Consider the following 27,862-nt stretch of genomic DNA (forward strand, 5'->3'; position numbering starts at 1 on the left):
AGTCCAGTGCAAAATGAAGGCAAGATATTTCTATTTGGCTTGAGGCCAGAAAAGGTGGCTTTGGCTGCTCCCTGTAGGTGGTGCTCTTCAACAGAGCATCAAATCTTTGCTTCCTATGGTAGTTCTGGACATCCTTGTTGGATCTTGCTCAAGAGGCACCGGAGGAACAGGAATCTCTGGTGATGGCAGGGGTGCAACCAATGTTCATCGCCCAGCCCTAGAAAGAGCGACACTCTAGAACTCCTAGTTCCTAGTCAAGGAGCTCTTTCCTAAGGGTATGGTGATAAGAGCAGATAGTGGGAGTATTGCCTCCACTCAGATCTTTGAGCTAAGCATCTCAGTTTCAGCAGAAAGACCCCACTTGCTTTCCTTCTGTAAGGCCTGAAAGGAACAGTGCTACTGAGAAGGGGAGTCAGTGAAACATGCAATTATTTCTTACTTAATTGGCTAAGAGGAATAATCAGATGCCTTCTCTCTCTCTCTCTCTCTCTCTCTCTCCCTGTCCTCAGTCGTTTGAGCTTTAGTCTGGAGCAAGGTTTGGCAGCTTCCAGCTTCCAAGTCTTGAGAAGTCCAGCCTCTTGTTGTCAATAAAGAGTGGTCCTTCAAAGGAAAGAGCAGAAAAGAAAAAAAAGCAACGAAACTACAGGCTGAAAAACCCCCACGGGGACTGTGCTTCTGCCCAACCCAGAAAGGGCAGCAAGGCATATCTGGAGAAGGTTGAAGTCATTATCAAAATCAAGAGTGTACAACAGGGGAAACTGAAAAGAACTGCAGTGCTGTGGTTGTCGAGTTATCATTATCGTTATTAGTAACATTATTATTTTTTACAGGGCTGGGGAATCAGGACTTTAGTGTCTTCTCTCCCCAGATCTGTGTGTTTTCTTCCCTGCTCCTGCTCTAAAGCTTTCTGAAGCAACTTTCCCATCACATGGCAAGTTTGACATCGCCAGCAGGCAGCAAAGAGAAGAAGCCTGAAGAGGCTTAACCTTCAAACATTGGGTACCTGTGAACTTTGGAAGACTCAGAAGGCTGGAACAACAACAAACATGTCTTGCAGATTAATTGGATCAACTTTCTTTGAGACTCTACTGATTTCCAGGAACGTGCGTACGTCCAGTAAATCCTTGACATTTTTGTACACGGGAGGTCTAAAAGAGGACGGTACTGCTTTCAATAGCAAAAGGTGCAACATGTAGCACCTTTAGAGTCACAGCAGGTCTCTACATGGCTCCCAATCCCATTTGACCCAAGTTGAGCCAATTGGCTGGGCTTTGGAAACCAAGGGGAGCCAAGCAGGGAGCCTAGAATGGGGAGAGTGAAGAAAAGGCAGCAGAGTTTACTATTTGTTTGACCATCAAGTGATTCTGGGAGGACCTCTCCTCTCTCCTGTGACAGGAGGCCAACTCTGTGAGGTATTCACTTTTTTCTCCCCATTCCTGAATCAGCAGTTCCCAACCATCAGAAGCCCCAGCGATGCTAGGCTTGAAGTCCAAGGAAACGGGCAGTGTTTAGCACATCATCTCTTGTGAGGTAGCAACCGCAGAGCTGACGGTATCCTGTGAAAGACTCTCGGCCATGCAGCACTCGCCAGTTGTCCACAAACAGGGCCTACAGACGGAATGAAAAGTAGTGAAGTAGCCTACAATATACAGGTAATCCTCGCTTAACGACCACAATTGGGACCGGAATTTCAGTCACTAAGCAATGTGGTCGTTAAGCAAATCTGACCCAATTTTATGACCATTTTGTGGAGGTTGTTAAGTGAATCACTGTGGCCATTAAGCAAACCATGTGGTTGTTAAGTGAATCACAAGGTTTTCCATTGATTTGCTTGCCAGAAGCTGGCTGGGAAGGTAGAAAACGGCAATCACGTGACCGTGGGATTCTGCAATGGTCATAAGTGCAAGGACTGGTTGCAAGTCGCTTTTCCCAGTGCTGTCGTAAGTTCAAACCATTGCTAAATGAATAGTCATTAAGCGAGGATTACCTGTAATACACTTTCAAGTTCTGGTTTTGTTGTCAGAATCCGGGAAGGATTTTAGCAGCCTGCCATGTATTCTTAAGCAGGAGTGTGCACCTTTCACCAACTCAGGGGCACGTGGTGCCTTGAGGGCTGAACTCCAAAAGTAAGCAGGTTCGGAACCTAGTTTTTTTGGGGGGGGGATGTCAGGAGTTTTAAGGGCCCAAATGGGTATTTGAAGCACACACAAGGCTTAATACACCCGTTCTGCTCCTTGCTCCCCTGAAAGATGCAACATGCAAACATTTGGGCACACCCATGCATGGGGAGTGGTGCAAAAGAGATGGTGGCAGGTTGTTTGAGGCCACCAGGCTGCACTTTTTGCACCTCTGCTTTTATGAATGAGAAGGGAACTAGTGTAGTGAAGTTGCTTTACACAGCCCAATGGTTTATGCAGTCCAGTATTACCATAGCAATTAAGAACCTAGAGTTTTGGTCTCTGAGTATCCTTTGTGAACCAGGCCCCTAAAAGTAAATGGGCTGACAACTGAACTTTTTATATACGTGTTCAAAAACGTTACACAGACACCCACATGCTTAACGTGATATCTGCCTGCACTCTTAAGGTTTTTCGTCTTCAATCATGTTGAACTCTGCCGTTTGGCAGTCACTTCTGCTGAGGCTGTGGGGTCCACCCCCGAAGTTTTAAGGCATGGACCCAGAGGTCTTCAGTTATGCACCCCTGGCCTGAAAGGAAGGAGCAGGGCTTCTCAGAGCTATCTAATTTCCGAGCATTTCTGCCTGTGATCCTCTGGATGGATCCTGGATTCTGTAGTAGGAACTGAACAAATTGCTGCCTGCTGAAGTGGCAGTGAATGGGAATGGAACATTTTACTGCAAAAGGCAGTACGAAAGGAAACAAACAGATATCCCACAATAAAGGCTTGGAAGCATTCTGTGTATCCGCTTTTCTTCTCAAGGATGAGTAAGAGGAGAAGAACTTGGCCCTCCTGTAGAGGGGTAGGATGAAGTTGGATTGGAACAGCGAGAGATTTATCCGGGCAGCATTCCACTGCCTGACATTATCACGCCTCCTGCCTTAGCCGGCCTCTCCCACAAGCCACCTTCTAACTTACTTTGCCTGGTTTCAGCTTGACCCAGAGCTCGTTCTCGGGCCTCCTCAGCTCCGTGGTGAGTGTGCGGTGTGCCATGTACCACCGGTGCACAGTGTCATAAGGCACAGTGTTAATGACAGCTCGGTCGTAATTATTGTACCTGAAGAAGGAATGGAAGGCTAGTCAAATGCATTTGGCTGGAAGGGTCCCTACCAGTTAGGACTACCCATTGCTGAACCCCTATGCAGAAGTAACTTCAGTCATCACTGGCCAACCACAATCAAGCTGGCTTTATACATCACAGTTAGCCCCCCATGGGCTTTAATACGGGTTGTGGAATAAGCCGGGTTGTGGAATAAGCCGCTGCTGGCTGGGTTCATAGGTAGCAATCCATAAGCCATGGCTAACGAACTACAGGAGCTGGATTCACATCATAGGCTGGGCCAGGAGCAAACAGATCACGTTACGGCTTAACGGGAGATGTCCGTAGGAAGCCAAGCCTTAGCAGAAGGCCACCCCGCTCACCTGATCAGGTAGAGCTCCTTGTTCCAGGGATAGATATTCAAGACAGGCCCGACCCCAATCATGTGATTGTGGCAGCCTCCCATGGTCTCAATGTATTCGTGCTTCAGTGGCACCTTCGTGAGAAGCTCAAAGTCATCTGGGGCTCGCTGGAGCACCTGTTCGGCCGCGTAGAAACCATCCACCAGCAGAGTCCGGCCCCCTGTCCCTTCGTGCCGGAGGCAGTGGAACACCTGGATGCTGAGAGGAAGCACTCAGTCAGCTGTAGGCATGGAGGCCAAGGTGAAGGGGTAGAAACCAGAAGGGCCTAAGTTGCTCACAAGAGCCTTTTTTATTATTCCAGAACAGCAGCTCTGAAACATTAGGCTGATGACCTCTCTGCTCAGCAGGGGAAACTGCAGCCCTCCCAGAGGTTTTTGTGACTATTTTTAGATTTCATCCTGCCTTTCATCCAGAAGCTCAAGATGGTACAGGTAGTCCTTGCTTAACGACCATAATTGGGACCATTTCAGTCACTATGCAGTCATTAAGCAAATCTGACCCAATTTTATGACCATTTTTGCAGCAGGCGTTAAGCAAATCACATGGTCATTGAGTGAACCACATGGTTTCCCATTGATTTTGCTTGCTAGAAGCTGGCTGGGAAGGTCAAAAATGGCGATCCCCTGACCATGGGACGCTGCAACAGTTGTATATGTGAACCAGTTGCCAAATGCCTGAATTGTGATCATGTGACTGTGGGGAGGCTGCCACGGTCTTAAGTGCGAGGAACAATTGCAAGTCAGTTTTTCCAGCACTGTCGTAAGTCAGAACTGTTGCTAAATGAATGTTTGTTAAGTGAGGACTTCCTGTACATATAACTCCCTCCTCTATTTTTCTCCCATTAAAAACCCTACAAGTAGAGTGGTGACTGGCCTAAAGTCACCCAGTAAAATTCCATGGCTGGGAGTGGACTTGAACCTGACCCTCCCTGTTCCTATCCAACTTCACCATTGCTGCAACATCCAGCATCCTGGACTGTTCATTATGGGGACTGGGTGATGTATTTCGGAGCCATCTTTGCTTTCTGTTTGAGCTTGTTTTTCATGCAGACTATTTATTAATGTATTAAATCAAGTTATTTAGCTGGCCAATCAACATGCAGCTCAAGGAGGTATATACAATTTAGAAACAGCCCATCACAACCAAAACACATGAAAAAATAATAAAACTGCCCCTGAGGCAACTTCATTGACACCCTTCCCCAGCCCCTCAATCCCAAAATAATCGAGACGGGCATAAAAGCTCATGACCCAAGACTGGGAGGAAAGATCAGGCCCTAAAAGCCTTCTGAAAGGCAGGTAGGATTGGGACCATCCAAATCTTTGGAGGGAGGGAGAGGAAATGCTGTTCCATGGGGCAAGCAAAGTGACAGAGGCGGTGTACCTCCTGAGTCCCACCAGATGATACTGCTTAAATGAGGGAACTTGGAGCATGCCCACCCTGCTAGATCTTATCAGATGGGCAGCAGTGATAGAGAAGGTGCAGTAGCTGCCATCTGCTCCTCAAGCAGGAACAGTGAGTCCAGGAGGAACCCAAAATATCAGGTCTGTCTGGGGTTCTACAACTGCACCCAGAACCAAAGATAAAAATTCTCTGAACTCAGGTGCTCCTAAAATCTACAGTGCTCATTCTTGCTAGGGTTGAGCTTCAGCCTGCTTGCCCCCATAATATGCTGCATATCTTAATATTTTGAATGTCAGGAAGCAAACCATGGCCTTTTCAGTTTGCTTTCTTTTCACCAGTGATATGTTAAACTTTGGGTTCTTCTTTACATCACATTCGTCCTCCCTTAAACCTTGCCCAATGGAAGGATACAAAAGCATTACAAAGTGCTGTTAGAGCTGAGCTCAAGTCAACTGGAATTCATCTAAGCCGAAGGCCTTCGATTCCATTCTCTAGTGCAGCTGCCTTAGAATGATGTCCAACGCTGAAATGTATATAATATTGTAAGAAAAACATAAAACTGCTGTCGTAGGTAACAAGGGCAGGGCTGTGTCTTATCTTACTGATGTCATTCTAAAACAATGAGACTTGCAAGATCGTGTTATTGTAGACACTCTCAATAAAAGTAGTCTTAGCCTTCCTGTGGAGTTGATCCTTGGACTGGTCTACCTGGTGGGGCTGACAACAATCTTGCAAGTGTGATTGTACTGTACCTCCTCTCCTTCTTATACTCATGTGAATTAGGGAGGTGTCTGCCTGAGCATCTTCTGCATATTTTCTGCCTGTTTTAGGCTTAAGAAACGTTTTTCCCCTCATTGCTTTGATAATGGATCTCGCTCATCTCCATCAAGGCCATCTTCCCTGCTCCCTACAAAGGTTAATCCTGTAACATTATTTTATCATATAACTAGATGTGGTCTCCCCTTCCATATGTATTGAACAAAATAAATTGTACCCGTGTGATTCAGTCTGAGATGTGCAAAACATTCTGAGGTTGAACTATCTCAACACCTCCAGTGCCAACTCATCAGAGACTTTCTGAGGTTAGAAGAGACAGCTGAGGAGCAGTGTCAGAATGGCTCATACCACTCATTACAATAGTATTCTTTATGGTGTGCTGTCTTTTTGACAATTGGCCCATACCCACAAGGTTCCTGGAAGTAGGTGGTATCTGTATGACGGTCCAAAGCCAGTTTGGTGTAAGCTGTGTCCCCCCGGGAAAAGTCAGAGGTGAAATACCACATCCTGCCATAAATTGTTTCCCTAGAAGAGGAGAAAAAAAGAAAGTGAAAAACAGAAAGAGAAAGAGAGAGAGAGAGAGAACCAACACCTGAGTTGACATCAACTGTTCCTACAAATGTAGATCTGGATAAAATCAGAATTGTCCATGTGGACAAGCAAGTGACACTATTCTAGTTCATAATTCCCAGTAACTTCTGGAAACCTGAAGCTTTTGCTTGGTTGGGCAGGAATTATTCCAGCTGTGTTTAAATCCTTAAGGTGGAGTTGCACCAACAGAATTACAGATAAGCCAGCTGAATATCTTTAATTTTATTTATTAATGATCAGTGCTTCATGTCACTACTCTGAATGGCTTATAGCAGCCTTTCTCAACCTTTTGACCCTGGAGGAACCCTTGAAATATTTTTCAGGCCTCGGGGAACCCCTGCACATTCAGGCTCAAATATAGGCCAGAAGTTAAAAAATGATTATATTCATTTCATTGGTAGGTCTGTATATATGCATTCACGGTGTCCCTAAACTAAAAATAAAGAATGAAACTTACCTCTTTAGTGTGAAGTTGCCTGAATTTGAAATAATTTTTGAAATAAATTGTGATCTCCCAGGGAACCCCTAGCGACCTCTCACAGAACCCTGGGGTTCCACAGAACCCTGGTTGAGAACCCCTGGCTTATAGCAAGTTACACATCCATAATGCAACACCTGACCTTAAAACTGCTCCTTGATAAATAGGACTGGGAAAGTAGGTTGAGACACCTGGTTGTTGTTTCCCCTATTCTGCAAAGATCTAATCTACTGCTCTTTAAATGATTTTTTTTAACTAGCCCACCCCATGTAAGTTTTATGTCAATCTGTGTCATCTTTCACCCAAATGCAAGTGGTGATCTTTGAAAAAAAATCGGGCGTAAGCTGTACGTCTCACAGAAATAGAATGAAATGTACTGAAGCTGGGATAGATGGAGACAAATCTGACAAGAAAACCGCTGTGCACTTGGAGACGCAAACATTTGTATCCGATGCCAGCGTGATGAACATTGGAAGTAACCGGATATCCCAGGCTGATCTGAACTGATTTAGGCTAAGCTTTTGCAATCTGGGCAGAGAAGGAGGGGAAAAGGAAAAGAAGCAGGGAACCATTGCAAGTCCCTTCTTCTTAAGGCTCCAGGTCAGCTCAAGGTCAGCCTGGCAATTTAATTTTAATTAGATGTGAGATGTGTTTCCTTGCCCTTTCCTTGGGGGTGGGAAGAACTGTTTTGATCTTCAGATCTCCCAGGACCAAGGCTGCCCTCTCAATCTGCTTTATCAAAACAGGAAATATTGCTTGCCCCAAACACTAAAATGTTCCCACCCAGCCAAAAGATCCTGCTCCTCCTTTTTTATTTTTTTGTTCAAGCTCTTTTATGGTCTTTCAGAGAAACAGGATTTTTGCTGGATCTGCACATTAACAGCCTGCAAATGGAAAATGGTTGCACCTTTGTATCTTAAGAAAAACGAAATCTGGCATTTTTTTTTTAAGCAGAGGAGAGAGCATGGCTGTAATGGAGAAAGAGAATCCAGAAGCAATTGATAGGGACAGATATAATATTGGGGGACTAACTCACAGCCTGATGTGCTTGACGTGCATATGGTCCCAGGTTCAGTATCTAATACCTCCATTAAAAAGCTCAAATAACAGCTGATAGGGAAGTACCTTCTCTCTACTTGAGACCTTGGAGAGCAGCTGTCAGTTAACCCAGGCAATTGTCTAACCTTGTATGAGCCAGTGTGGCAGGACAGGTCATGCCCATATTGCAAGCCCCTGGGATTGCTTTCCTCCCTTTGTTACTCCTACGTCCCTCAGCGTAAGGACGGCAGGGCTGCTGTTAAAAAGCCCTGTGTTTGGAACCGCTGGGTGGGTGGGTATGGGAGAGGAGGAGGAGGTAAGAGGCAGAAAGGGAAAAAACAAAAGGTGTACTGAAATGCAAGAGAGAAAGAACAGGAGATTCTGTCCTCTGGAAGGAATATTGTATTCAGGAGCAGAACTGTAGTAGAAGTGGTAGTGTGTAGTAGCTATTGCAGTAGAGTTTAGTAGTTGTAGCAATGGGGTATTAAAGAAACAGTCATAGTTTAGTGATGTAATGTATTAGTTAGGAATAAGCACTGCTTAGAGTAGTTGTAGTAATAGACATATAGATTTAGGAAATCATAGAATGTATTAGTTGGTCACTTAGATAGGCAAAGCATTTTTATATTACCAATAGTTGGTTACAAGTAAAGTACCCCCCCAAATATAAAAGGGGAGAACCAAAGGTCTTGTGTGCAGTGTCTTTGTGGGGAACGTCCTGGGTGAGTCTGAATAAACAATCCCTTGGGTATCAAACGAACCTGTGACAGCCAGCAAGGCAAAGGGCAAGGCCTTCCCAAATGGTCCGTAGTTACCTGATCAAGCTGATCCTCTCTGCTAAGATCTCAGTGTCTTCTTTGGTTGGGGGAACGTTTTCTACAAAAGCAATCCCATACAGCAGGAAATTCTGCAGGAATTCTTTCAGCCCCTCGTTGGTTTCCAAGAAACTCCTGTAGTCCACGGAAGGCACTTGAGCTTCCTGGTAAATCTGGGCATTCCAAAGGACACGTGGCTGCATGACTTTCTGCTTCTGTCCCTCGTAGCTGTTTCTCAGCAGCCACTCTAGACCATACTTGGTCACGTGGCCATCTGGCCCTGATGGTGACAGGAGACAGACAAGATTATGGGACCGTTCTTCAAAACGTGGGTGTTGCACCACTAAGTTCTCAAGATGTTTGGTTTTGCTTTTTGTAAACTTGGTTAGCACATGTGTAACAAACACTTTGGGCTTATTAAAAAACTATGGTTAAGACAAACTATGGATTAGCACAAGGTGTGAACCCAGCCAAAGATTCTGTTGGTTGTTTCTTTTGGTTATTTCCAAGGGTACATATTTGTTAGTGGTGTACAATAAATCAGTTCAAGGCAACTAGTCCCCAGGTTGGTTGACTATGCTAGCTAAGAATTCTTGAAATTGATATTTCAACACACCTGGAAAATGTCAGCTTAGACAGGACCAGATTAATCAGTTAAAAGATGTAACCTTATTAAAGACCACCACCCCAAAAAACAACAACATAGCTTTCCTGCCAGAAACCAACCAATGTTACAGGGTTTTCCACCAAGGCTCTCTGAAATAACCAAGTTTGCACTGCTTGCCATATGGCCAGCATGGATAGAACCAGGTGGACCTCTTTAGGAGGCTATTCCATCTTCCTGACTGTAACAGTACTTCAGTAGGGCTTCAGTCTGAAATGGGACAGTGTATCTGGCAAGTCAACATTAAATTGGTAGATAACCTGTGGCTCTCCAGATATTGATGACCTACAGCATCCAGCATCCCTTAACAATGATCATGCTTCCTAAGGATACTGGGAATTGTAGTTCAACAACATCTGGAATGTCACAGATATTTATCTCTGTTATGCAAGGAAAAAAAACAATCAGGAAAAGTACTGTGGAACTAGGAACAGGCAATTTCTGTACTAAGCTTTGTCATGAATGGCCTTCAGAAATGGGTAGGGTGAGGTCTCAACTCTTTAGGTGGGGAATGGGGGTTTGCTGGGTGCAATCTGTCCCCTGAACTTCTCCAGGACCCTCCAAAACAGCTAAAATACTTGGCCCCATCCAGCCAGGAGACTGCAAAAGATCCGCTTTATGAGTTGTGTGTGGCCCTAAACAAACTATTGACTTCAGTGTCAACTGAATGACCAAAGAAGGAAGAAAAGAACCTATGAGAACAGAAAAAAGAATTCCTTCTCTAAATTATTCACCAGCTAGAGTATTTGTTTTCTTCACTTTCATCCTGAACCAGAACTCCAAGCAGATCTGAATGTCCCAACAGCTTTACTTTTGTTAAACACACACACACACACACATAGCCCAGGGTGAACCTGAGGTACTATGTGACAGTTTGCAGGCAGAGGCCACTTGACTCTTGCAAACCCTTTGAGTTCCAAAGGGGTTCTTTTCAAAACAATGCTTAGTCAAGAGAGAAGCTCAGATTCACCAGTGACATTTTGGGCAGGCATTGCCCCGTTTGTCAAGAGCAACAGAAAAGCCACTCTTCCAACTTTCTCCCAAGGTGGAGAACTCCAGGTATACTGGAATTACAATCTCCAGAACTCTGTATGGGCACCAGCCTGGAAAAAGCAACTGTTGAATTGCATGTACAGGACTTTTGCTAATGGTGTTCCAAGGATGGGAGATCTTGCCAAGATACGTTCTTGCTTAAGTTTTTCCATGTTCACTTTTTACGTCTTCTAGAGGTTGCCACAAAGTCCAGAAAGTCAATCTTAATTGGTTCCCTAGGATCAACAAAATCTGTCCCTGCTTGGTGTTTCTGCAATTCTGCTTTAACTACATTTGGGACCTTGGAAAGGGCAAATTTGGGGTTATTGAATATTTTGATGGGAAGATCTCTTGATACAAGGTGGTATGTTGGTTGAGAACTGTGATTCACAGAGGACGTTGCTGATGACACAGCAACCTAGACAGATTTGGGTAGATCACTACTACCTTAACTTGCAAGATTGCTGTGAAGGAAAAAGGGGGTAGATGGACAACAATGTGTGTCACTTGAAGAACACTGAAATAAGATGGAACCTAAGAAAAGACAAGAGGATGTGATGGTAGCTGAGGCTACCACATTTCTGTATCTACAGCCCTTGCATTTTTTCACTCCAAAAACATGATGGTGGAGCTCACTTCCAGGAGCTCAGAGACAAACTTTCCCATCCCAATTTCAGAAAGAAGAACCATCTCCCTCTCTGCCTCTGGAGACACAAAAAAGCAGAAACTCACAGGTGAGGAAGAGAGTAGTCTCATTGACTCGCACAGCCTGGGGCTTGATTGTGAGATCCACACTGGCCGTGTCCAGACTGCGTTGGTTGGTCTTGGAGTTGTAGCAAGATGGCGAGCGGCAGTGGTCACGAAGCCAGATGTAATCGAAGCGCATGAGCGTGTCCAGGTATTTCAGCTCTAGGAAAAGAACATTTTTATTTTATTTATTTATTTTATTTATTAATCAAATTTATCACTGCCCATCTCCCAACATCCTTCCCTTGGTCAAAATGAGTAACATAATTAAGGCTCTCTGCTTCCCCTTAAACCAGCCTTTCTCAACTTTTTGACCCTGGAGGAATCCTTGAAATATTTTCCAGGCCTGGGGGAACCCCTGCACATTCAGGCTCAAATATAGGCCAGAAGTTGCAAAATTATGATATTCGTTTCATGGGTAGGCCTGTATATATGCACTAGCAGTGTTCTGAGACTAAAAATAAAGTATGGAACTCGCCTCTTTAATGTGATGTTGCCCGGCTTTGAAACATTTTTTTAAATAAATCATGATCTCCCAGGGAATCCCTAGTTACCTCTTTTGGAACCCGAGGGTTCCACGGAACCCTGGTTGAGAAACCCTGGTTTAAAGGGTTGTTGTAAGCAAATAGGACTTGCAAGAAATCATTTTTCACCAATGTATTGCTTAATCTAGAGAGGAAATATGTAGAAAATTTAGTTCACAAGGAAGCCAAAAGAAACCACGCATTTCAGCAACTCAGGTACTTCCTAAACATTTGGTTCCCAGTTTTGCTAAAAGGTGTCAGAACAGCTGTCATGTGAAACATGAAGGCCAACATGTTTCCTGTTTCCTCAGAAGGCAGAAGTAGAATCAGTAAGAATAGATTTTGCCAAACATAAAGAATTTTTTTAAGATGGTAAGGTCTGTATATATGCATTAACAGTGTTGTTAAACTAAAAATAAAGAATGAAACTTGCCTCTTTAATGTGAAGTTGCCCAAAGATGAAATCATGATCCCCCAGGGAACCCCTACAGACCTCTCGCGGAACCCTAGGGTGCCACGGAACCCTGCTTGAGAAACCCTGCCTTAAACTATGGGCATATTTTACCACCAGTGCAACTTGTTTGGGAATACAAGTCTCATTATCAGCAGATATACTTCCTGAAATGTATGAATCCTGCCTGGAACACTCAGGTTGGCTTTTTCTGGGAAAATAATGGAATGTTCTGGAAACAAACTGCCCCATTTTGTATATAGTTGGCAAACTGCGCTCACCCTTGGTAATGTTTCACTCAAGAGAGCTGACAAGAACATTAAAAAGCAACTAAAATCACCATTAGAGAGCCAGTTTGAAAAAGTGGTCAAAGCTGGACTAGCAACCGGAAGACCATGAGTCCTGCCTTAGGCATGAAAGCCGGCTGGGTGACCTTGGGCCAGTCACTCCCTCTCAGCCCTAGGAAGGAGGCAATGGCAAACCACTTCTGAAAAATCTTGCCAAGAAAACTGCAGGGACAAGTCCAGGCAGTTGCCAGGAGTCGAGACTGACTTGAAGGCATTAAAAAAACCCTGTTAAAAGCAATTAAAAAACACCATTCAAGACATGTTAAAAATAAATAATTGCCAGCAGTCCACTGACTCAGCAATAAAAACTTGCTTGGGCAACAAAAAGCCTGATGAAATAAAAATGTTTTTGCCTGCTGAGTAACAGACAGGATGCTGGTCTAATCCTGACTTTGATAGGAAGACGCTACAGTATTTGACGGAGAAACGCTGAAAGAAAAACACTGGACTCAGTTGCTCTGTATATGCTGTGACTCAGCCTAACTTCTTGTGTTCTTATAAACTTCCCCTCTGCCTGCCTACCAAGCAAGCTGCTTAAGCATCTAGTGCGTAGCTCTAACACAAGTCTGGATATTTATAAAGCCAAGGTGGCACCATTCACATGCTAGACACATAATGAGAAACTTTGGAGAGAAGGTGATCTCAAATTTGCAGCCTGCCTGCCTGCCTGCCTTCCCTCCCTGCATGGTGATGTTCGAATGTACCATGAGGATGGACCATGGCCATGGAATGCTTCATAATGTTCAAGGATGGGCAGAAGAAGGCTAGAAGGAATGGAATGCATCACTTTGGAAAAGGGCATGACCAGGTGGCTGGCATCCAGAGCAGGAACATTCCCACCCCCCATGATGTATAGATGTACTCCTACCTATACCCATCTCTCCCAGTCTTTTGGAGCCTCTTGCCTTCAATGTCCAGTTCTTACCTAGGTGACCATCTTTTAACTGCCAAGCACAGTTTGGTGAGGCGGGGATGGTGTGATGCCAGTGGGTCGAAGCTGGAAGAATCCGGAGACCTTTCTTCAGCTGGTGGTGGAAGCTGCAGAACAAGTGCCTCAGTTGACAGCCCCACATCCTGGGAAAGGGAGACCCGGAAAGAAAGAAGCAACAGTGATTTCTAGAATTAACTAAAAATGCAAAGCTACCCTGCAATCTCAGCTTAGCCCATGAGGGTCAATGGCGTAGCAGAGTGCAGGTCTTTATACCCAAACATTGCAATTTGCCACCCAATTCTGTAGCCATGCCAAGCTAATGAGACAGGGCTCCAGGAAACCAGTGGAGCCCCTGAATTAAAGAGGGAGCATCTTTGAAGCACCCCAACTTCCTCAAAGCTCCAAAGAACATCAGGGAGCACATCTGCAGTGTGGATTACTGTTCCAGACTCAGGCCAAGCTGCAAGAGACAGTCTTCCAGCACAGGATTTAGCAGTAATCACCTTGAGGGCAAACTTCAGAACTGGGAGATGGCCAACATGCCTTGTTACCACTGACACTTGCTAAATCCAAATACAACTCATGCCATTGTCTTGGTGACCACAGATCTTGTTGACTGTGTTGGAGCACCAGGTATTGAGGGTATCTTGGGGAGAGCAGAGCAGGACAATCAGATGCTGGCTTCTGCAGCTGAAAACCAGCTTCCATTCATCCTTCTGGTGGTGTTTCTCCAGGAGCCATGGGTAGAGCACACCAGCGCAGGTGTGTTTGGCTGGGAGATACGGTGTCACTGAAACTGGCTGCTCAAGAAATGTTCTCAAAGGAGATGGAGGAAGTATAGGCAGAATAGATGATAGATAAACAAGCTGATAGATAAACAAGCTCAGAAAACTGCTTTAGTTTAGTTTAGACCTGGGCCAGGCCATTTGCCCATGTGCTTCATATCACCCACTATATTAGCAGCATTTTTCCAGGCTTTTGACCTGCAGAAATCCTTCCCATTATCTGCTCCATGATTCTTCAAACTGGAGATGCCAAGAAGTACATCTAAGACTCTCTGCATAAACCCCCCTGTTTTGTACCCCTGCCTTGTGTTTATGGCTTGAATCATGAACCAAAAGTCAGAGGAGTGTGTATGTATGCGCATGTGATGCAATTAAGCACCAATAAACTATTTTGGGGTAATTAACTCATACCCAACAAAGATTTACAAAGCGAACACAGACCCCTTGGGAATTTTAAATGAAAAATGCTATTTCCTAGCTAGAATTGCCCGATACGTATTGCAATCGAGCATTTTAAATCTAAAATTTGCTTCCTGATCTTTACAGGGCACATCTTCAAAAATAGCCCCATATATCAGATGACTGACCATTCCCACATTATGGAAATTATGACAGATGAGCACAATTTCCCCACTTTTGCTCAAGGAGCCCAGAGCAGAGCTGCACCTCAAACCTGTATCTTCTAGGTTCCAGTGAGGAATACCTAGGTGTGGCTATGACTCCTGTGATCTCCAGTGGTTTCTTTAGTAGGTGGAAGTTATGAGACATGGGCTCCAGAATCTTTATCTGGAGATCCAAGGTTTGAGGCCATCTTACACAGAACAAGAGAAACAAAACCACAAAACAATCAAGGGTTAGAGGAAGGGAGAATGCCAAAATCAAAAGGAAAGAAATAGCATTTTTCTAGCAGTCCTATTTTTCGACTTTCATATCTTTGCATGTGTAATCTTAATACAGGCATTTTGGTGCACATTTTGAGAGGCAAACTGCATTGCAAAATTCTATGAAAGATAGAAATAGCATAGAAACACATCCCAGTTCATACACTTAGGATAAATGGATGCTATACAAAAGCTCAGACCTAAACACTTTTCCCCTACATCCCTGCCTTTGATATTTATTTTTAAACATGCTGGCTTGGCTCCGAATTAGGTGCTTGCACAACAATCCTTAACTCAGATGCCCAGAAATCCCGGTCACAAAACAGCGGGGATTCCTTAATCCCAGAGGCACCAAACAGAGGCCAGTTTACAAAACATCATCCAAGCTGCCAAGAAATCATTTTAATCAGCGATTGGTCATTCTCTCTTGACCTAAAGGACAGGATGAGAACCAGTGGGATCAGATTGCAAGGAATGAGGTTCAGGCTAAATGCCAGGAGGACCTTCTTGACTGTACAAGCTGTCAGCCAGTGGAACAGGCTGCCACATGATGGGATAAGGTCTCCTCCACCAGAGGTTGTCCAACAGAGGCTGGATGGTCGTCTGTCAGAGATGCTGTAGTCGATCCTGCACTGAATGGGGGTCGGACTTCATGACCTCTAAGATTCTGTCTAACTCTCTGATTCTATGATAAAAACGTTTTCTGAAAAGCCACCCTGCTGCCTTAAAATCTGCTCCTGGGGTGGGGGGGGAATAATAAGAGATTGAGAGCCAGAGCTACAGTCCATCTATGGCTCTGCTTAGAACCCAGATGCAGATGATACCTTTCGTCCACCTGCTCCACATTTACTCAGTGGCAGCTCTCCTGAAACACATCTCTAAAGGCAGAGCCCAGATTTCAACACCTATTCATGCAGTGCTGGGAATGGTTACTGACATGGGGTGGGGTGGGGAAGTTCAGGCTTGAAATCCTGCTCCGTAAAGAACTACATCAACATCCAAGAGATAAGAAATTGACATTTATACCCCATTGTCTAAACCGGTGTTTTTCAAACTTGGCAACTTTTAAGATGGGTGGCCTTCACCTCCCAGGATTCTGGGAGTTGAAGCCCAGACATGGCCAGTTGAAGCCCAGACATGGCCCTTTAAATAAATGAGCCAAAGAGATGTTTAAAAATGACATCAGATAGGCCGTCTCAAGCATTAAGTGTATACTACTCACACACACGAACACACTCACAGACGCATACACATGCCTATGGCTTTGAAGTCATCGGTTTTCATGCTATACATACAAAGAGACAAAGATCTGGAAGAACAGACATTGCTCTTTAAGTTGGCTTTCCAAGCAGAAGGTCCTGAGTTCGATCTCTGGGACGTTCTGGCAGGAAAAGGAAACCTGAAGATCTGGAGAGCCGCTACACTAACAGCAATGCCATTTCAGTATATTATGAATACATGAACCACGAGAACTGTTCTCCACCACTTTAGCTGACCTTTTGAGTCACTCAAAGGCTAACGAATGACTGCCAGATGGCAGCTGTTAGGCTACTCTCAAAGAACAGGAAGCACAAATCAGGAATGACTTTTATTAGACCAGATTAGGTTGTGCCAGGGCACACATATATTACAAAAACCCAGCTGGCTGGCCCTGAGGAGGTAATTTTCAATCACTTGCTTTTTATTGCAGAGATTCTGCTTTGGTATTTGGTTCTTTTGAGAAGTTCTGTAATATTTCAGAGGTTAAATCCTTCAAAAATCCTAAAAAAGCCAGAGTTGGACATAACCCTAAATTGGATCATTTAATCCAATTCCTCCCTGATACAGGAAATTGGCTGCCATAATCGCCCTCGTCCAGCATTTCTTTTAAAACTCCCAAACAAAAGAATTTGGATCATCCTGGCAGCAATTCTTTCTAATCTTTAGTAAAACCCTTTTTTGTTGAAATTTAAACTTGTTGGTTCAGGTTACACCAGCCTTTCTCAAATTTTTGACTCTGGAGGAACCCTTGATGTATTTTCCAGGCCTGGGGGAACCCCTGCACATTCAGGCTCCAATACAGGCCAGAAGTTGCAAAATTATTATTATATTCGTTTCATGGGTAGGCATATAATATATGCATTAACAGTGTTCTTAAACTAAAAATGAAGAATGAAACTTACCTCTTTAATGTGAAGTTGCCCGAATTTGAAATAATTTTTTTAAAGAAATTGTGATCTCCCAGGGAACCCGTAGTGACCTCTTGGGGAACCTGAGGGTGCCACGGAACCCTGGTCGAGAAACCCTGGTTGAGAACCCTCTGGAGCAACCCAAAACACATTTGCTCCATCATCTGTCTGGCAGCCCATCAAAGATCTTCAAATTATAAGACTTTTGGTTACACACCACCAACCTTTTCCTTATGACTTAATCTCCAAACACTTACCTTTTTTAATCTCCATGTATTTAACTTGCCTGTCCCAATTTCTTTATTAACACGTTCTTGTTAAGAAGTTATCCTAATGCCCTTGCTTCCAAACTATTTGCAAAGGAAAAAGGAAAGAAACATTGCCCATAATAAGTCTTAGTGTTTCTAGGATTTACTGTTTGTGTTATATGTGTTATTTTGCTAGTCCCAGCTCCTGCACACCAAGCAGTTCGAAAACATGCCAATGTGAGTAGATCAATAGGTACCGCTTCGGTGGGAAGGTAACGGCGTTCCGTGTCGTCATGCTGGCCACATGACCACGGACGGGTCCTTACGGACAACGCCGGCTCCAAGGCTTAGAAACGGAGATGAGCACCGCCCCCTAGAGTCGGACTCGACTGGACTTTACGTCAAGGGAAACCTTTACCTTTACCTTTGGGTGTCCTAGGGCCAGAAAGGCAAGGTAACGAAGCGTTATTAAGGATAACAAGAGTAATAAAAGGAGTGATAATGAGGATGAAAGACCAATCTGAACATTTCACAGACCAACAGGGCAGAAAGAAAGCAGAAATAAGGAAATCTGATATCCTTTAGGATTAGTTTATAGTGCCTGGTTCTTGAGGAAATCAACTTAGAAAAAAATGACTGGAGGTGTTTGTTCAAAGGTCTTTCCAAGAATCTACCAGCACTTCAGACTGTGGCAGTTCCCAGAGATATTAACCCAAGGTTGCTCAGACAAACCTACTGAGTGATTCCTTACTTGACAAAAGCCCCCAGTAAAAAGTTCTTATCTCCTTCCCAACATATGGCCATCATCCTTCTTCGTCCCACTATCTTTGTCTGCCAGAAACTGACACCAAGCACAACTCACAGCTGGAAGACCCCTCTGCCTTCTGCACGCTCGGCTTCCTCAGCTCTCCCATGAATTCAGAACTTTCAAGGCACCAAAGAGGAACATGAATCGGACATGGTGTTTCCATTTTTATTAGAACAGGGTGCTGAACTTTTGAGAGTTCCTGCACCCCTTCCTTCCTGTTCCTCCTCCCCAACTTGTGTGCTTCTTCTAACCCACTATTCCTCTCTCCTTTCTAGCTGTCCCATCATACCGGACCTACTTTCCCGCCCTTCCTTCTTCCTCTCGCTGTTACAAGAACAGAACTGAAAGCTCACCCAGGATGGAAAGATTCGGCTCGACCCGCCATGGAGGAACAGTTGATGAAATTGACTGAACTTGCCAAGATGGACAAGATGGCTTCTTTGATTCGAGAAAGGACAATATCCACATTTATTGGTGACCGGAAGCCCCTTATGGACTTTTTGTGTAAAAATGAAAAAAATGCACTTGTGATTTATGGTTTTGATGATTAGACAGGAGAGATTATGGAAAGAAGAGAGTCACAATGGAACCTTAAGAGAGAAAGAGGTTGAAATATAATTGTACTTATAACTGCTGTTTGTACTTATAACTGCTTATACTTATAATTGTACTTATAACTGCTGTTATAAGAATATTGGAAGCCACTTTTTAATATCTTTATATCTTTCTTTATACCTTTCTCTTTCCCTTTTCTACTGTCCTCTACTTTTTTTCTTATTGCATTTTTAGCTTTTTCTGTTATATCTCTCTTTTTCATTTTCTCTGTTCTGTTTTAGTTTGTATTAGTTCTTATTATTGCTGTGTATGTATGTATGTATGCATGTGTATGTATGTGTATGTATGTGTGTGTATGTGTATGTATGTATGTGTGTGTGTGTATATATATATATATATATATACACACACACACACATACACACACACATATATATAGTCTTGTAACAAGATAAGATAGGATAGACAAGATACTGTAGGATACAAGATAGGATAGTGAGGAGAGGATAGACAGGATAGGAGGAGGAACTGGAGAGGATGTGGAAATTGAAGGCCAAGTGGTGGTAGGAGCACTCAGGTATGTGACTCCTAAGCTGGGACAGTAGTTCCAACAGATCCCAGGAACAACCTCAGAGCTCTCTGCCCAGAAGATGCAGTGCTACGAACAGCCAAGATCCTGCACAGAACCCTCAAACTCCCAGGCCTCTGGTAGGGGACCCGAGGCTGAGGAGGACACATACCACCCATAGGGGTGAGAAGGGAATTTGTGTGTGTGTGTCTGTGTAAACACTCCTATAAGTCTCAGTCTCATAAGGAAAGCATGAAAGCATTGTCTTTTGTTAATATGTTTTCTACTACAGATTGAGGTTACTATGGTAACTAATCATTTTGGCGGGTGAAGAGGTTGAATTTAATTGTCCTCTTTTTGGATGTTAATTTTTTGCACCTGGGAGAAGAACTTGCCTGGACTTGTTTTAGTTTCAGTTTCCCTTCTGTGTAGGCATGTAGAGAGTTAAGCAGCTCTCGCTGAGAGCCTGTAAATGTGTTTGCTTTCTATAAATATATATATTTTTTTATAGAAATGCCTGGTGTGTGACTTTTCTGATCTCTCCTGGGCCAAAGGCTTTCCTAGCAATCTGCTAACATCTTTTACTATGAGATAAGTTTTAGGGCTGAGTGAGATAAAAAAAAAGGGGGGAACTGTTTCTGTCCAGAGGAGTGCAGTGCTAGGAACAGCTAAGGTCCTGCGCAGGACCCCCAAACTCCCAGGCCTCTGGCAGAGGACCTGAGAGTGAGGAAAACACATACCACCATACATACATACATACATACATACATTTGCAAGCTTACCTGATATTTTCATTTCTTCAGGGGGTCTCTAGCAGAGGGAAGGAGGACATAGGACAAGACTGCAAGATTTTTAAGACCAGCAGGGTGCCATATCGCTCTCCTGCTTCTTACAAACAGCTGAATAAAAGAGCGGCTTGAGCTGGCGTCACTTCCCTGACTTGGATTTTGTTTCAAAAATCCAAGTCTGAAAGTTCTGTTTTCTTAACTCTGCGTATTTTTACAGAGAGGCTGGGCATGTTATCCTATCTCTGGAGAAACTGAAATAAGATTACCTCTAGGATCTGGTGGATGGCAGGCAGGCAGGCAGGCAGGCAGGCACCTGCAGAGGAGTTCTACCACTTTGAGGCGTCAGGAGCCTTTGCTAGCCAGGCCCGAGGGAGCAACTCAGAAGAGGCACCCTCGTCTGTATTCCGCTCAAGAGCCCAATGAGAGAAGGTGAGGAGAAGAACCATCAAAAATCTTCAGCAACTTCTTCCGGAGAGTTAATAGCAGGGAGGTGCCATGCTCCAGCAGGACTGGCTGTCCATGAAAGGGTAGAATTTGGAAAAGAGCAAAAATGCAATCAATTTGGAGTCTGTGTGGACTGCTGGCCGGCCACCATGAGAAAGCATCTCTTCGGATCCTGGTGAAGCCCTTCCCCAACCCTGCACATGGGTCAAGGCAGCTCACTGGTGCTTCAGCTGCAGGCTGGCTTTTGAGCTGTTGTTGTTTTAAAAGGAGGGGAAGGGGGAGAAAAATTGTCTGCCTTCCCATGAGAAAGAAAAGCCACATTGACTTCCAACCGTCTGGAAGAGCAGCTGTTTGTTTTGGGCGCAGAGAGAGAGAGAGACAGACAGACAGACCGACACGTAGGCTTGAAAAATATTCTAACTCCCTCAAACGTCATGAATGACTTATGGGACTGTATGAAATAAAATGAAAGGTTCCTCTGCCTGGAAGTCTCTTCATTGCTGAATTCATGGAGAACATTCCTTCCTCCTTGTTAGATCCCAGAGTACTAATTAAAGCAAAAAAGCTAGATTCTGTAAGCCTAAATTCTGCTCTCCCCAGGACTAGCCTATTTATAACACACAGCACTGTGCAAATGCTCCTCTGTCTGGTTTAAAAGGAGAAATGAAGCCAGGCTGTTTCATCAGAGTTGCAGGGGATCATCTTCTCTCGAACCCAATTGCTTTTCAGATGATCTTTTAAAATGAATGTTGTATTCAAAGCTCCATTCTTATTGTTTTTATCGCCTTGCCAGATGGTTGGTTGTGTTTATTGCTTTTTTTTTTTTGGTACATCATTCCAGACCCTCCTCTGGAAGGCAAGTATAAAACAACAGCAGCAGAAACAGCAGCAGGATTCCTAGTTACAAATACGACTTCCAGGATGCACCCTTGGATGATTCAAAGGAAAACAAGAGATTGCGCTAACTTTGCAACAGATTTTTGTAAGAGGTTTATAACCGTCCCGACTGATTCTTCTGTTACCCTTGGAGCCATCTTCCTCAGTCATCCCAGGTCCTCTAATTGGAAATTAGATTAATTGGTCCATTAACTCAGCTCCTCCTTTAAAGCTCCTCTGAAAACCTTTGGTCTGCTCATTCAGCCTGCAGCATTCTCTGTGCTCAGGCAGAACAAACCACACCCTTGTAAAAATTCAGCCAACTGGCTTTTATTTTCTAACACCCAGGAAAAGGAACAGGATTACAGAATGGGAACAGCAATACCTCACTGTAGGTAGAAGACCCATCAGCCACTTCCCAGGTTCTCTGTTGCCCAGCCTTCTTCTCAACCTGGAGCTCTCCAGGCAGTCAAGTCAAGTCAAGTCAAGTCAAGGAATTGTCCAGGTAAAACCGGGATTTCTACTGCTAGGATTCCCAGCTAGCACAGCGGATTCTCTGAGAAATGCCACCTCAATATATCACCCACAAGGGCCCCAGGTTTGAAAAAAAGCTTCCATAGTAGAATACTCCACTAGTTTCAGCAAGCCGGAGCTGAGAGATTGGGAAAGGGGCACCAGTGCCCACTGGACAGAAAGTCACCCATGGGATAGAGATAAAATCAGATTGAAATAAGCCAGAAAGTCTGGAATGATTCACAGCAATGCAGATGGCCATTCGGGGTTTGATAGGATTCAGACTAGTTTTTTAGTTGGCTCTAACAACTAATGCACCAGCAACAGAAGGAAGAAAACCAAATCTGGGCACATCTTTAATGTACCCAATGTCCTTTCTCTTATTAAACCAGAAGAATCAAAAAGGGAATTCCAAAGACAAAACAAAGGAAAGCTGTGAATGCACCAGTGTGGCAAATAAGGCCATCAAAAGTTCCCCTGTCCTCCAGAAATCTGTGACTTATTCATGCTTGGGAAGGACAGGGTTTCCCCCTCCAGGCAGCTCAATCTAGAGTAGTGACAGAGTAAAGGCTGCCTTTGAAGTTGCAGCTAGCGCAAAGGAGACTGAGACTGTTTTCAGGGTGGTTTGAAAGAAAAGCCAGGCTCCTACCAAAGCAGGTTCAAGGTGCTAGGCCTGAATGTAAAGCTCTGTAATGCTTGGGATTCTGGCATCAGATGGATCCTTTTCTGCCTTATGTATCTGCCTAGCAATTCACACTGAAGAGGAAAGCATTTACCCAGCTATCTGAGGATGGTCTCAATACAGCTGACTCAATTATAGAATCTCCTTGCTATCCAGGTTGGGCTGGAGCCAAGTCTTCTTAACTTGGAGCATCACCTATGGCCTGATCTGTTCACACAAGACCAAACTTACGCTATTTTTTATTATTTTATTTGATTTTAATTTTGCCTTCAAGTCAGTCTTGACTCCTGGCGACTCCTTGCAGTTTTCTTGGCAAGGTTTTTCAGAAGTGGTTTGCCATTGCCTCCTTCCTAGGGCTCAGAGAGTGACTGGCCCTAGGTCAACCAGCTGGCTTTGTGCCCAAGGCAGGACTAGAACTAACAACCTAGTTTCTAGCCCAGTGCCTTTAACCACTATGTAAAACTGTCTCTCGCTTAGTCTTTTAATGTGGGCATTTTAATACATCTCCAATTTGGAAGCTTACTAGGTGATTTTGAGCCTGTCACTTCCTCTCAGCCCAGCCTACCTCACAAGATTGTTGTGACAGGGAGAAAATGAAAGAAGACGGTCATGTGAGTCACCCTGAGCTCTGGAGAAAAGGTGGAATGTACAAATTAGAACGATTATTATGACCCTATTTTGTAATTTTGCATGGTTTGATTATCTTACTGTGGGAATACTTTTAATGACAAATGGGCTTTAAAACAGCATCATAAACAGAGTCATTCCTCCATCAACTTGTTTTTTCACCCATGTGCAGTCCTTTGCCACAAATGATAACTAAAGCAATTGCTTAAATACAAGACTACTCTGAACAATAAGGAACATTCAGTTCCTTTTTTGCCAAAAGCATGCACTGGGATACCTTCCCAGATACTAAAATAAGCATCACACACATACAATGTTTATCCAGGCTGCAAGAATGGAAAGAAATTCAGATATTAGGTTACTTAACCTTCTACCCATCTTTTCATCCAAGTCCCTGAACATTTGAAAATGATTCATCAGAACAAAACTCAGTTGGGAAAAGTCAGATCTTGCTCAGATTGCAAAAAGAGGTGTCAGAGGAGGAGAGTAATTCCCAGGGATTCAGGAAAACAAACAGAGGGCAATTCAGCAGTGATGTAAAAGATTCCTTTGCACAACTTTGCCCAACGAAGATCTCAAACCTCAATGACTCCCATTAAAGTGTCCTCTTAGGAGAAAGCGGGGAATGGCCGACCAACTCAGGTTCAAAAACAATCTAGGGTTTGAAGCAAGGACTCCCATAAGTAACACCCATTAGATGTGCTAGGTGGGGCTTATGGAAGTTGTACTCTAAGACATTTCGAGGGTACCAGGTTACAAACTACTTGCCTCTCCTAATCCTTAATCTACTGCAATGGATCTACACTGAATCCCCAATACTGGTAAACCACCGACATTCCAGTATGTTGTGGAAAAAGCAACACACATTAAGTTGGACAGTGAAAGTGCAGGTAAGAAGGACATCAATCACCCACCTTTATGATTTCTGGGCATTGCAATACATATCTCTGCATAGCTCTGATGAACATGTCCTTTATAAATAGGATTTTTAGAGATAAGCATTCCATTACTCCCAGACGCTCTGTATGCGTGTGTGTGTGTTTGTGTATCTGGCTGGCTGGCTGGCTGTGTCTCAAAATGCCAAAAATCTCTACTTTAGCTCTGCAGTTCATGGATGGAAGCAAACAACACTTCAATCCCAGTCAAGTAACAATCCAGCCTCGATTAAGATTACAAGAGGCAAGAGCCAAGTTCAAGTCCACCTACAACTGTGGAAGCTCCCTGGGTGCCTTTGGACCAATCATTCACCCTCAGCCCAACCTACTTTGCAGGGTTGTTGTTGTGGGGAAAAAATGAAGGAGGGAGTGCTAAATATGCTATCTCTTGGCTGGAGGAAAGGCAGGAGGTAAGTCTAACAAATAAATGAAGAATAAACTCACCTGTTTACCTCTAGTTTCATCAAATGTCTAAAATGTCCCATCAGCAAAGATCACACTGACTAATAATTGATTGATTATAAGCCATCAAGTCATTTTCAACTCCTAGCAACCACGTACATAGATTTGACTAGTACATGCAGTCCTCACTTAACAACCATTCATTTAGTGACAGTTCAAACTTACGACGGTGCTGAAAAAGCCTACTTACAACCTGTTCTCACACTTATGACCATCTGAGCGTCCCCATGGTCCCATGATCATGATTTGAATGCTTAGCAACTGGTTTGCATTTATGACCTTTGCAGTATCCCAGGGTCATGTGGTTCACTTAACGCCTGCAGTGATTTGCTTGACAAGCACTACAAAAAAGGTCATAAAATCAGGTTGGATTTGCTTAACGACCACTTCGCTTAGCAACTGAAATTCTGGTCCCAATTGTGATCGTTAAGTTAAATTCGTTAAATTACAGGTATGTAATTATGGCAACTGAAATCCCAGCACACCAGAGGGCACCTGGTCATAGAAGGCTGAAGAAACAACACTGAGCTCACTCAGGAACATTTCCATCACAACACAGCAGGAGGTCTACATTTCCTTTTTGCTGCCTCTCTATCTATATAAAAACAGAGATATTTTCATCCCAGTTCCTGCTCCATTCTGTCCCATGCAGGAATGCAAACAAGCAGGAAAAGTGACCCAACAGCATCACCTCCCAGCAGAGGCCATGTGGCCCCTTCCCACCCAGGCTATGTGGTAAGGTGATCTTCCTGATCCACGGGCAGGGAGCATAGAACACCGGAAGTCTTGAAAACCGCATCCCTTTCAATCCGATACCCTTCAAGATAGGCTAGTGCAGAGTCTCTCAACCTCGGCAACTTTAAGATGTGTGGACTTCAACTCCCAGAATTCCCCAGCCAGCCATGCTGGCTGGGGAATTCTGGGAGTTGAAGTCCACACATCTTACAGTTGCCAAAGTTGAGAAACACTGTGCTAGTGGTACCAGATCCAAGCTGCATGAATGCCGACAACCACTAGATGGCACCAAAGGGATGCAGAGAACTCTGAACTCTTTCCTGCCATCTAACCAGCCTCTATTTATTTGCAGCCCAGATCTAGGATCCTTAAAATATGCAGGATTACAATATCTCCCATAGTTCTGACCCAGCAGGGCCAAGGGGCCCACAAACCGGCTGGTAACCAAATATGACAGGAAGGCATCAGTTTGAGGAAGCTTTGGTACACTCAGTGGTGGATGAGGGAAGGTTTGTCTGCAGAAAGCCAGCCATCCCTTTTCTGTCCACATTCTTGGCAGAAAGTACGTGCTGGCAGTGCAGAATCAGAGGTAATGATCCAGCTCATCCTCAGATGGCATTCCAACTTGAAAAGTGTAAAGATCAGGCAGCTGGTGAGAGAGGAAAGCACCCAATTCTGTGCCAGACTTTGCAGAAGTGGGATCCAGATGTCTGTGGCTTAGCTGCTGGCTGAGGCTGATGGGAGCTGAGGTCCAAACTATTTGGAACACAGCCGACTGCTCCCCCTTCATACCGAAATAACGTGACATGAAGCAGCTTAAAGCAGCTTCCTCAGAGACAGGATGCATCTTCACCCAGGTCAGTCCCGACAATGACCTGGCAGGATGGAGCAAAAACCCCCAAGACTTGCGAAAGGGATGTTTTCCCCAAGCCAACACTCCCAGCCCGAATACAGCTCGGACTTAACAGCGGCAGACTATTACGGGATGCCTCAACAAGGGGAGTCAGGAACTGAAGCCTGCAATCCTGGGTCGAGCGACATAGGAGCAAGCCCCGGAAAAGAGGGGGACTTATTACTGAATAAGGAGGGAGAAGACAGGAGAAAAGAAAAGAAAAGAAAAGAAAAGAAAAGAAAAGAAAAGAAAAGAAAAGGAGTTATAGTCTCCAGGAAGTCTTTGGAGAACCAGTTCATGTATTTGTCTCAAATGCTTTTATGCCGATTCCATCACCAAGACTCTACGCGGAGCAAACGCACTCTGGACGTGTTCAGAAATACTCTCTCTTTAGCTTCCGGGGTTCCCCCTCAGTGAAATCCAGTATGAGACCCCTCCAGAAACCCCTAAAGGTCTCGAACCCCCTCCCCAATCTTCCCTATTTCTTCTTTCCTAGTCCATTCCTGCAGCAACCGACGCGCGCGCCTACCTCGCCAAGCTCTCAGGGGCGCAGCCGGGAGACCTGCCCCGCTCCGCCCCGCCCCTCCGGGAGGAGAACCACAGCGGCTACCATAGAGCCACAGGGGAGAGCGGACCCGGGAAGCACCCCGCCCCTAAAGAAAGAAAGGAAAAGAGAGCGCGAGGCGGGAAGCGGCGGACACTTCCGGATCCCAATTGATTTTACCCCATGCGGGGTAAAAAGCCTCCCCATCTTTTCGCCTTTTGCCTGCAGGAAAGGGAACAATTGCACGATTATTTGCGAGAGCTTAGGACCTTGGTCTTTTATATCCATCGATTGCTTTATTATTATTATTATTATTATTGTTGTTGTTGTTGTTGTTGTTGTTAATTAGTCACTTGCTGAGATGGGCGGCTGTAGAAATCAAATAAATAAGTAAGTAAGTAAGTAAGTAATATACTAAACTTATATGCCACCCAACTTTGCATGCAACATGCAACAAGAGATGATGATGATGATGATGATGATGATGATGATGATGATGAAATAGTTTCTTAGCCGGTCACGAACTGTAACCAAGTATTCATATTCTATTGTTAATGCATTTTAGGATAACGGATTGCTTTTCCGTTTAGTTGTTCGGGTTCACCTGACTGCTTTTATACTGGTCATGTTCATATTCTATGTTATATTTCATTACTGTATTCATATAGCGAAGCCTTATTGGATTCTACCGTATTTTACTTTGCTATTTGCGGGTCATTGACCGAAATAGAATTTCTGTTCGTAACCCTTTTGCCTCGCAGATGGATGTGGTCGCATAGAAACCGGAAGTCAAGTTGTCCACGCTTGAATCTCTATGGCAGTGTTTTTCAGCCTTGGCCGCTTTCAGACGTGTGGACTTCAACTCCCGGAATTCTGGGGAATTCTGGGAGTTGAAGTCCACACGTCTTAAAGT

The 27,862-nt window shown here is 44.2% G+C and overlaps 1 protein-coding gene across 3 annotated transcripts; it reads right to left on the reverse strand.

Annotated features, from left to right (window-relative positions):
- Nucleotides 1-489: 489 nt before the first annotated feature.
- On the reverse strand, nucleotides 490-27,030 carry TMLHE (trimethyllysine hydroxylase, epsilon). 3 transcript variants are annotated; one of them, XM_063313510.1, is made up of 9 exons: nucleotides 20,234-20,474; nucleotides 16,742-16,865; nucleotides 13,433-13,581; nucleotides 11,171-11,347; nucleotides 8,743-9,022; nucleotides 6,226-6,345; nucleotides 3,601-3,837; nucleotides 3,097-3,235; nucleotides 490-1,608 (listed from the first exon to the last, which is right to left on the reverse strand). In XM_063313510.1, exons 3-9 carry the CDS (start codon nucleotides 13,578-13,580, stop codon nucleotides 1,477-1,479), a joined length of 1,233 nt encoding a protein of 410 aa, XP_063169580.1. In that variant the 5' UTR covers nucleotide 13,581; nucleotides 16,742-16,865; nucleotides 20,234-20,474; the 3' UTR covers nucleotides 490-1,476. The 3 variants fall into 3 exon arrangements, with proteins under 3 accessions (XP_063169580.1, XP_063169581.1, XP_063169579.1); XM_063313511.1 differs by lacking the exons at nucleotides 16,742-16,865; nucleotides 20,234-20,474 and adding an exon at nucleotides 26,935-27,030; XM_063313509.1 differs by lacking the exon at nucleotides 20,234-20,474 and having other exon boundaries at nucleotides 16,742-17,127.
- Nucleotides 27,031-27,862: the final 832 nt, after the last annotated feature.

The sequence above is a fragment of the Candoia aspera genome, chromosome 12, assembly GCF_035149785.1.
Source record: "Candoia aspera isolate rCanAsp1 chromosome 12, rCanAsp1.hap2, whole genome shotgun sequence".
Taxonomy (NCBI): Eukaryota; Metazoa; Chordata; class Lepidosauria; order Squamata; family Boidae; genus Candoia; species Candoia aspera.

Coding starts and splice junctions, on each gene's coding strand:
- TMLHE (XM_063313511.1), bottom strand. CDS start 13,580: ATGTGGGGCTGTCAACTGAGGCACTTGTTCTGCAGCTTCCACCACCAG. Junction 9,023..11,170: donor GACTACTCTCTTCCTCACCT/GTGAGTTTCTGC, acceptor TGTCACCATCAG/GGCCAGATGGCCACGTGACC. Junction 3,838..6,225: donor TACTTCCAGGAACCTTGTGG/GTATGGGCCAAT, acceptor GCTTCCTCTCAG/CATCCAGGTGTTCCACTGCC.